This window comes from Megachile rotundata, chromosome 8 (assembly GCF_050947335.1).
Source record: "Megachile rotundata isolate GNS110a chromosome 8, iyMegRotu1, whole genome shotgun sequence".
Taxonomy (NCBI): domain Eukaryota; kingdom Metazoa; phylum Arthropoda; class Insecta; order Hymenoptera; family Megachilidae; genus Megachile; species Megachile rotundata.
Genome location: NC_134990.1, coordinates 9,011,151 through 9,021,110, shown reverse-complemented (window position 1 = coordinate 9,021,110; position 9,960 = coordinate 9,011,151). Strand labels below are relative to the sequence as shown.

General features: G+C 30.7%; 2 protein-coding genes across 7 annotated transcripts in view; both read left to right on the top strand.

Moving 5' to 3' along the window:
- The first annotated feature begins 707 nt into the window (after positions 1–707).
- Positions 708–6,759, top strand: LOC100876903 (uncharacterized). Its single transcript, XM_003701868.3, has 6 exons — positions 708–867; positions 1,324–2,528; positions 2,594–2,653; positions 4,379–4,609; positions 4,694–4,879; positions 4,954–6,759. The coding sequence occupies exons 1-6, from the start codon at positions 860–862 to the stop codon at positions 5,109–5,111; spliced, it is 1,848 nt and encodes a 615-aa protein (XP_003701916.1). The 5' UTR covers positions 708–859; the 3' UTR covers positions 5,112–6,759.
- Positions 6,760–7,341: 582 nt separating this feature from the next.
- Pect (phosphoethanolamine cytidylyltransferase) overlaps positions 7,342–9,960 on the top strand; it is a 63,214-nt gene continuing 60,595 nt past the window's right edge. For 3 of the 6 annotated variants that reach the window (XM_076534426.1, XM_076534427.1, XM_076534425.1), the window contains exons 1-5: positions 7,347–7,536; positions 7,964–8,101; positions 8,554–8,733; positions 8,816–9,242; positions 9,319–9,539. In XM_076534426.1, the coding sequence (XP_076390541.1) occupies positions 7,493–7,536; positions 7,964–8,101; positions 8,554–8,733; positions 8,816–9,242; positions 9,319–9,539 (1,010 nt within the window). In that variant the 5' untranslated portion in view covers positions 7,347–7,492. Of the gene's footprint in view, positions 7,537–7,592; positions 7,748–7,963; positions 8,102–8,553; positions 8,734–8,815; positions 9,243–9,318; positions 9,540–9,853; positions 9,928–9,960 lie in introns of those variants that run through there. The other 3 variants (XM_076534429.1, XM_012282063.2, XM_076534428.1) reach the window with 3 other exon arrangements.

Sequence of the window (9,960 nt, the reverse complement as noted above, 5' to 3'; positions counted from 1 at the left end):
TATTTAAAAATTTTGAATACTAATGAATATACTGCGTTTTATTTATAATATAATATATAATTGTTTTAATATAAATATATGTTATATTATGAATTTTATTTTATTTTAAAAAGCGCTGAAAGTACAACTACTAATTTGAAAATGGACATTTGTCATGTTAAGTGTTGTAATTCTTAACAACTGTTACCTACGTAAAAATGTTTTTTACAAATGTATGTATAAATTATTGTTAATTTATTAAGTTACGATTTTATATAAATTTTAATAAAATTGTACTATAATTTTCAATGTATAAAATGGACAAAATTGATTTTTTATTCAAATTTATTTTACTTCATACACACAACGGAGATACACTACAATAAAATTAAATATGTTTAATTAAATTCATTCTGTTATATTGCTGCCTTATAAATTAATATAATCGTTCTCCCCTTACATAAAATTAACTACAAGCTATAAACATTGGAAGGTATGAAAATTTAATTTTAAATTCAACATATATGTATTTCCGTGTATTTTCCCCACCACAGTACCATTATTTCCGGCATTTTTCATTTATAAAGTATTAAAATTTAACATTTGAAAAGTAGATGATATATTAAAATGTAAAAAAGTAATAAATAATTTTATTTATATATTATTATATATAAATAATAAAGGTAGAAATAATGATTAAATAATTGAAGTTAAAATGGAACTATTTCCTGGTACATCGCGACGCCATGACATTTGTTTCGCAGATCCCTTTTAGAACGTGCAAGGAGTGAAGCGTACTTTTCGTTAATTCTGCTCATCAATACACTGATTTATTCAAGAATACAGACTTATTTTCCAATTAAAAGTACTGCATAACTCCATGAGAATGTAAGTAGAATCAGATTTTCATTAAAATCATGTGAAATTATACATTTTTTATGAATTTCTTACTGACATTTTAACATCTATGATTGACTATGCTTTACTCCATATTGCTTCTTTACTAACGAAATTTTTACCTTGATAATACAGAAAATACTTTCCCTGTTAGCGTTAACTAATTAAAGAATAACTTGAGTATTTAAAATTTAAAACACTTTTGCATAAATTATGAACGTACATATTTATAATTGCAATTTTCATAAGTTTATAGCACGTGTTTAATATATGATATTAAAATTAAATATTACTTTAACTTATACGTATTACTTATATGTTAACAAGCTATTTAATAAATAAATATACATTAAAGTCTGATATCTTATAATTAAATGTAATTGTTACAAATTTTACAAAAAATTTATATATTGATTGTAACTAATTATAAATAAACCTATTTTAAAGGGCATACAGAGATCGTGAACGTGGTGACAGAAGAGGAGGTGGAGCACGTGGGGGTGGTCGCTTTGGTGGTCGAGATGGCAGTAGTGGAGGTGGTAGATTTGGTAGTAGTTCCAATAGAGATAGTAATTTTGGAAACAATAATTTTAAAAACCGTCAGCCTGGGGAACGTCTTCGTAAACCAAGATGGGATATGAGTACATTACAGCCATTTAGGAAAGATTTTTATGAGCCACATCCTAATGTCACTACTCGTAGTACACACGTAGTTGAAGCCTATCGTTCAGATAAAGAGATTACTGTAAAAGGGACAAATATACCAAGTCCAAACATATTTTTTGAGGAAGGTGGATTCCCAGAGTATGTACTAAATGAAATTCGCAGACAAGGTTTTGGGGAACCAACTGCAATTCAAGCACAAGGTTGGCCTATTGCTTTGTCTGGACGTGATATGGTTGGAATTGCTCAGACAGGATCTGGAAAAACATTAGCGTACATTTTACCAGCAATTGTACATATAAATCAGCAACCTAGATTAAACAGAGGAGATGGTCCTATAGCTCTGATTCTAGCCCCAACAAGAGAGCTTGCACAGCAAATTCAACAAGTTGCATCAGATTTTGGAGTTTCATCACAAGTGAGAAACACTTGTATTTTTGGTGGAGCTCCAAAAGGTCCTCAAGCCCGTGACTTAGAACGAGGTGTTGAAATTTGTATAGCAACACCAGGACGTCTCATAGATTTCTTAGAACGTGGTACAACAAATTTACGTAGATGTACATATTTAGTACTAGACGAAGCTGATAGAATGCTTGACATGGGCTTTGAGCCTCAAATTAGGAAAATTGTAGAACAAATCAGACCCGACCGACAAACTCTTATGTGGTCAGCAACCTGGCCAAAAGAAGTTCGTAACCTTGCCGAAGAATTTTTAACTGACTATATACAAATTAACATTGGTTCTCTGCAATTAGCAGCTAATCATAACATTCTTCAAATTGTTGATGTGTGTGAGGAATTTGAAAAAGAGGGTAAACTTATGAAACTCTTAGAAGAAATTTCAAATGAACCAGAAAATAAAACTATTATTTTTGTCGAAACTAAAAGGAAAGTGGATGATATAACACGTGCAATTAATAGATATGGATGGCAAGCAATTGGCATCCATGGAGATAAAAGTCAACAAGAAAGAGATTATGTATTAAATCGTAAGTGTTAATCAAATTTTTCAGACATAAATATATTCAGCTCAATACTGAGAAATTTGTTTCAGAATTCCGGAATAGCAGATCTGCCATTTTAGTAGCTACGGATGTTGCAGCGAGAGGATTAGGTAAGAATCCGTTTACACATGAGTGGGTATGATGTAAGGGTCAGGCTGCGATGGTTATTTCACGTTTGTGAGAGTTGTATTATTGTGACGTGGCAACGGATAACGGCATGTGCCAGACTGATTATTGACATTAGTCTTTTCTTGGAATGAACGGAAATTCTTAAAAAAAAAGCATAGGTTTCAGAACAGTTACTTAACATAATCAGCGGTTTATGATTTTTTTATTTTATTTAAGATATTTTTATTTATTTTCGTTAAATTACTTAGGGAATTTAATATTTTATATAAAACCTAGAAAAGAATTTAATGTAATTCTCATCTTTTCAGCACAACTGTAGAGATATTTTATAATTTGTTCAGTTCTGTCATAGTATAGGTGGATTTTGGCATACTTTTAATTTTTTGATAATACATGAATGTTATATTTTCTCAATTCGGTCACTTTATTAGTTTTAAATTATTGATCACAGCATTGCATTCAAATTGTAGATTGTATTAAGAGATCAGAAATTATTATTTTGTCAGTTTAATTATATTATCAAATTGGTGTAAATAGTAAAATTAAAAGTAAGTCAAAATATTTCAGCAGCAGAATTAGTTTAGGCAAATAGGTAAGGTGATAGAAAGCTGTTTAAATTTTGTTCTGATTGAGAAAAGTCTTGTCAGTCTGGTATTAACGTGCTGTTCTATGTGTTTTCAGAGGCACATGCGACGGAGTTTTATCAATGATAAGAACTCTGGAGAGCTTGCTTTGGAATATATAATTGAATGGGGCGTGACTGCTGGTCTCTGTCCCCGTGCAACAAGCTAACCTAACGCTGTGCCTCGGCCCACCGTGCCACTTGAAAAAACACACTCTCACTCTGTACCTGCGACGGTCCAAAGTATGGAAGTCATAGAGTTAGGGTATCTAGCGTACAAGGACTGCTGAAGCGGATAGATGTTTGACCACTTACTTTCTTAGATTAGAGGGATAGGGAATGAGATTACATTGTTTTGCAGTGATTATGAAATGCTAAACATAAATTTTAAATCACATTTTCATACCATACATCTGACAATATTTTTAATAAAAAAGTTGCAACAAACAATGTAAAATCCTCAAAATTTGATAATGTGAAGTTGATGAATTGTATGAGTTCATCATTGCAAAACAATTTCTATTTCTATTGCGCACATAATGGAATGCGTGTGGGGTTGATCGGAGAATGCACATGGTGCTCATCCAATGTTACAACCTCACGGAAGCAATACACAAGGATCAAATTTTGAAAGACCAGCACAGATCCATACTTTGGTGCGGGAGAGAAGGGTGTGAAGTTACTAAGAGTAAATATACAGCTCGCTAACGCATAAAGTGAGAATTCCATGAGAACCATCTGAGCTCTGATTCCTCTACATTTCCAAAAATGTATTTACGTTTCCAGCTTTTGGCAACCACAGGTAAATAATATAAACCTGCTCTTTGTGGTCAATTAATTTTTTGTTTCATATGAAAATTGTAGATGGAATTAATAATTTTGTACATTATTTTTAACGTCAAGCGAATATATTATGTATGAGTAAATCCAATCATGCATAAACAAATTATTATATAATTCCATCTATATCAAACGTGTCATTATATTTGTTAACGCTTTAATTCATTCGCTTTGTAAGTTAACTGAACCACAAAGACTCAAGTGATTTTTGTTTTCGATGATTATAACTTAAAATATTGTACAGATGTGGAAGATGTTAAGTTTGTGATAAATTTGGATTATCCGTCCAATTCTGAAGACTATGTACATCGTATCGGACGTACAGGACGTTCACAGCGTACGGGAACCGCGTACGCATTTTTCACACCTGGTAATGCACACAAGGCTAGTGACTTAATTCAAGTTCTAGAAGAAGCGAAACAAGTAGTGAATCCTAAACTGTACGAACTATCAAGGAATCCAGGAATTTATAAAAGTACGACTTCAGTTTTATTTGAATCGGGTCGTTCATATTTTTTAATTTAATACCACCATCTTACACGTTATATATCTTTTATAGGAGGTCGTTATGGAGGACGTAGCGGAGGTGGTAGTGGCCGCGGTTCCGGAGGTCGTGGTGGCGGTTCTCGAGGCTCTCGAGGAGGCCGAGACGGAGATAGAGGTGGACGATTTGATCGTTCCAATGGAGGAGACCGAGGGAATAAATGGAATGGAAATAATAGCAGTATAGCTTCAAATAAAAATTGTAATATTTCTATAATTTAATTAAAATTGCTTATTTTTTTGCCTTATATCATTAAGCATTTCTTCTTTATTTAGGTGGTATTGGAGGAAGTAATTATGGTAGTAAAACTTTCTCTCAAAATAGTTATAGTGGAGCTTCCGGTGGTGGCTCCAGCAGTTACAGTCAAAATGGCAGTGGGTATGGAGGAAGTGTGGGTGGTGGAAGTAGTTATAGACAACAAAATGGTTATTAATTTAAAAACGATTAATTTTAAACGGGAGATATATGTAATATAGTAAAAATGAAAACGGACAGAAGAAGCAATGTCTTATCTGAAATAGAACATTTTCAATATAACGTGCTTCTTATTTGGATACGGAGTTAAAAACACGTGGTATTATTACCGATGAAAATCGTATTGACAGATTTTGGTTATATCGATTCAAGAACACTCATAAGCATTCTTTTTTTTAGTGAAAAAGAAAACATATATATATAAGTGTATTAGTAGGTAGAATATTATTACCGATGACATTTCATTTATGATTCTTGCTGCTGCAACCATTTATTCTCTCAAAACTATTTATTGTATATCAGTTTTCTAAAACTTGCGATGTATTTTATATATATCAAAGAACATGAAAAATTTATGAAATTCAATAATGCTAACTACTATTCGCTTCTTAAAATCAGCTTTAATAAGTAATATTTAACAGAAAAGAAGAAATGAGAATCTAATTTATGGTAAATTGTTTTCTAAAAACTTACTAAGTTGCAAGTGCATGAATCATTATTTAAAACGTACAATGCATTGCACTGTATTAAACTTAAGTGGGCAATGGAGACCCAGCGTATTGTAGTATTAAAAATTTAATAAAATAGCATAAGTATGAAACCTAAATAATTGTATACAAAGTTTCATCACCATAATTTGCTTTCCTTCGAGGAAAGTAAATTTACACATCAAATTTTTAATTGGATTTTCAAACATATAAAATTACAAACTCGTACTACTTTATGAAAGCATTACTGTAAGTAGTATACTATGTTGTGATCTCGTTAAAAATAATTGATAAATTACAGTTTATTCGTCGAAACAATATTGTCATATGATTATTTGGGATCTTATCTAATATTTTGATCGCCAGAAAAATGTTATAATATGTACTGATATAAGTAATCAGTACTATTCTTTATGAGAAGATATTTTTCTTAGTCATTGGTTGAAACGTAGTTATCAGAAGTCATGCGATCAGGTCAAGAGTTTATTGATTCATTCCAACATAATGTTCTGTACAGTTACAACTTTGCGATATTACTAGACTTGTTATGGCTGCCGATTCTGTGTGCCTGTTTGATTGCTTTTTGTGGTAGTAGAATTCTCATGATCAAATCATCATTTTTTTAAATAGTATTTAACGTACAATATATTAATGTGTATATTTCAGTGTTTCATGATATCGCGTGAATATATTTTTCGATGTGAGTTAAATAAATGGGAAAACTATTAGATCGAAATTCTAGAAACAAAGTATTAATGTCTTGTCGATCATTAAATTTTGTAGATCTGAAATCGTCATAATATTTTTATATTGTACAATGTTGTCCAATAAATAACTAAGTATTCCATCTTCATTATACCAATGCTACATTTTGTCATTGCGTATTACATTAATACTCCATATTTAGTGTATCTTTACTCGATTATCTATGTTCAATTATAAAACGAAATTTGTGAAATCGAGGAAATATGTACCATACTAATTATAAATAATTTTATGTAGGATAAACAAATCAATCTTTTTATGAAATGAAGTACTTAAAAAATTTTAGGTATCAACATGCACACTAAACTGTAAATTACTTCACACAGTCAATATATAAATATAATTCTGAAATTATGCAATGTTGTTTTAATGCAAATCCTCTGATTAAAGTTATATTTATTAGGTATGACTGGATAATGCGTGATAATTTATTCGAGACCTCGAACTGTTAATATATATGACGATATTTCAGATATTTATTGACTCAGCTTTAGACATTTGAGCCTTTGGAAATTTGGAAATTGCTAAGTTTAAAAATTTGAATATTGGGGGGATTTGGCTCTTTGGAAATTTAGAAATTTAGAAATGTTTGAATTTAGTAACTTAGCAATTTGGAAATTTTGAGATCTCTAAAATTGATATTAATATTTATAGGCAATATTGAAATATTAAAATATATATTGATCGTCCGAGATCTCCATAATACGTCAGGTTTCTGACGTGGCAATACAACGCGTGGCTATACAATGTGTAATGATATAATACGTAGCGACATTTGACAATATAACGTAAGGTAGTAAAACAATAGAATAAATTAGATGTATAGATACGTAAATGGAAACTGTTCGCTTATCATTTTTAAAGTAGTAAAATAGTAAGGTTTAAAAGTACAAATTACAATGGTGGTGGGGATGAAGAGTAAAAAGTAGGGATGAGTTGATAGAAGATATGTGACGCGTGAGACGGTGACGCGCGCATTGCGCGCAGTACATTCCAAGATCTGTTGTGGTGCAGTGATTACTCATCCGCTATTATTTATTGAACGATTTTAAGTTTCACCTGTCTTTTAAATACCAGATTCTTCATTATGACAGAAAATCGTAAGGAAGTGCGAGTATGGTGTGACGGTTGGTAAGTTCTTATTGAATTAACTGTGTTATCACTTTGAATTTCGAGTACTTATTTGAAACTGACCGGATGACTTTGATTTTTCGATAATAATATGCCGATCGTTAATATTTAATTGCAAGTGATGCGGTGCTGTGTATAACTGTAAATAATTGTATGTAACGTTAGAAATTATTGTGATATTATTGAATACTTGATGTCATTTAAATATTTGGTATGCATTTCTTTTTTCTACTATTTTTATATGTATATGACATATTCTACTTTACACTTGAGATTATTTATCGTATGTTCTTGCTATCTCAAACTTTTAATAGCGGCAAATTTTACTGTTTCATTAATTTGTTTATTATCGGCGCATTATGTTGTAATTATGCAAATATTTTTGTTACTTTATATACATATTTTAGAAATTATTTTTTTGATACAGCTATGACATGGTACATTTTGGCCATGCAAATTCTTTACGACAGGCAAAAGCATTAGGTGATTATCTAGTTGTTGGTGTACATACGGATGAAGAAATTACTAAACATAAAGGACCACCAGTATTCATGGAACAAGAAAGGTATGATTTTATTTTATCAAACAATTTTTAATGCTTTTGCAGCAGCATCTTTATTATTGCTTACATTATAGCATTCTATAAAACTTCATTATATATTCATACTTTGCAATTTCCATGTATTATAGATGCATAAACATCCATAGCCTAATTATAATAGTAACATCATAGCTTCTATATGTACCTGTTATTAATTTTACTTTTGCCTGTATATTTCTATATATTTCTTTAACCAAATTTATTTTTACTTTAAACTTGTTCATCGATCTGTTTACACTTTTCTTTAGTTTACCTATTTCTTTACAAGTCAAGTGTTTTAAAGTTCTTTTGTTTTTTCTCCCAATATTTATTACTCTCTTTATAGCATTTGATTTAGCAATTTTTTATGAGACTTGTTAAATTTCGTACATTTAAAATAATGCTTATTTGAAATTAATTCAGTATCTTTTTGTTAGGTACAAAATGGTTCGTGGTATTAAATGGGTAGATGAAGTAGTAGAAGGTGCACCCTATGTCACAACTTTAGAGACATTAGATAAATACAACTGTGATTTTTGTGTTCATGGTGATGACATTACTATGACAGCAGATGGTGTAGATACCTATCACTTGGTCAAAGCAGCAGGTCGTTATAGGTATATATTAATTAGAAAATATTCCATTCATAATAGCACAGATTATGTTTAAGCAGATTATAAAGGAACTTAATTATTATAGAGAGGTTCAAAGAACAGCTGGTGTATCAACAACTGACTTGGTAGGACGTATGCTTTTAATGACAAGGCAACATTTTAGACAAGGTGATAGTGAATATACTGTTGATAGAGAACCTAGCAAAAGTATGGGTCAAGATAGAACGGCTAGAAGTCCTTGGACAGGCTGTTCACAATTTTTACCTACTACGCAAAAGATTATTCAGTTTAGTGATGGAAAGAGCCCACAGCCTGGAGACAAAATAGTATATGTAGCAGGAGCATTTGACCTCTTCCATGTTGGTCACTTAGACTTTTTGGAAGTGGCAAAGAAGGAAGGAGATTATCTTATAGTTGGACTTCATACGGACCCAGTAGTTAATCGGTACAAATGTGGCAATCATCCAATCATGAATCTTCATGAAAGAGTTCTTAGTGTATTAGCATGCAAGGTAAGAGATTAATTTGAAGATTTAATGAAATACATTATGATGTATTTAAAATTTATTATTATTGATTTGTATGTAGTATGTTAATGAAGTAGTAATTGGAGCACCTTATGAAGTCACAAAAGATTTGATGGAACATTTTGATGTGTCTGTTGTTTGTCATGGCCAAACTCGTATAATGCCTTGTGAAGATGGTACGGATCCATATGCTGAACCTAAAAGACAAAATAAATTTAAACTGTTAGACAGTGGTAATGATATGACAACAGAAAAAATTGTTGAACGCATAATTCTTCACAGGTATGCTGTTTTCATATATTATATTCATATAAGTAGCTAATGAACTACTGTAAAAATACATAGATAACATAAATTTACTTTTAAAGAAATAAGTTTTATTGAAAATAATAAAATATAAAAATTACATTTATGTTAGAATTAAATACATCTTCTTTAGATTATCATTTAATAAATAGGTCATATATCAGTATTATGGAAACATAATTATTTCGTTTCTAAATATAACTTGATGAAGTTATTTGTAAAATCCAGTCATACATCTTAAAATTATACTTATTATATGTATAGTACAACACAGTATTTTGTCTTCCTAGGTCAAATGAACTTCACAGAATAATTAAAAACTTGAACAACCGTTGATCTGTCCAATCTTGCCATCTTACAATTTGTAATTTCTTACACAACAGACACTTGTTTCCTT

Coding starts and splice junctions, on each gene's coding strand:
- LOC100876903 (XM_003701868.3), top strand. Junction 2,529..2,593: donor AAGAGATTATGTATTAAATC/GTAAGTGTTAAT, acceptor AATTTGTTTCAG/AATTCCGGAATAGCAGATCT. Junction 4,610..4,693: donor GAATCCAGGAATTTATAAAA/GTACGACTTCAG, acceptor TATCTTTTATAG/GAGGTCGTTATGGAGGACGT.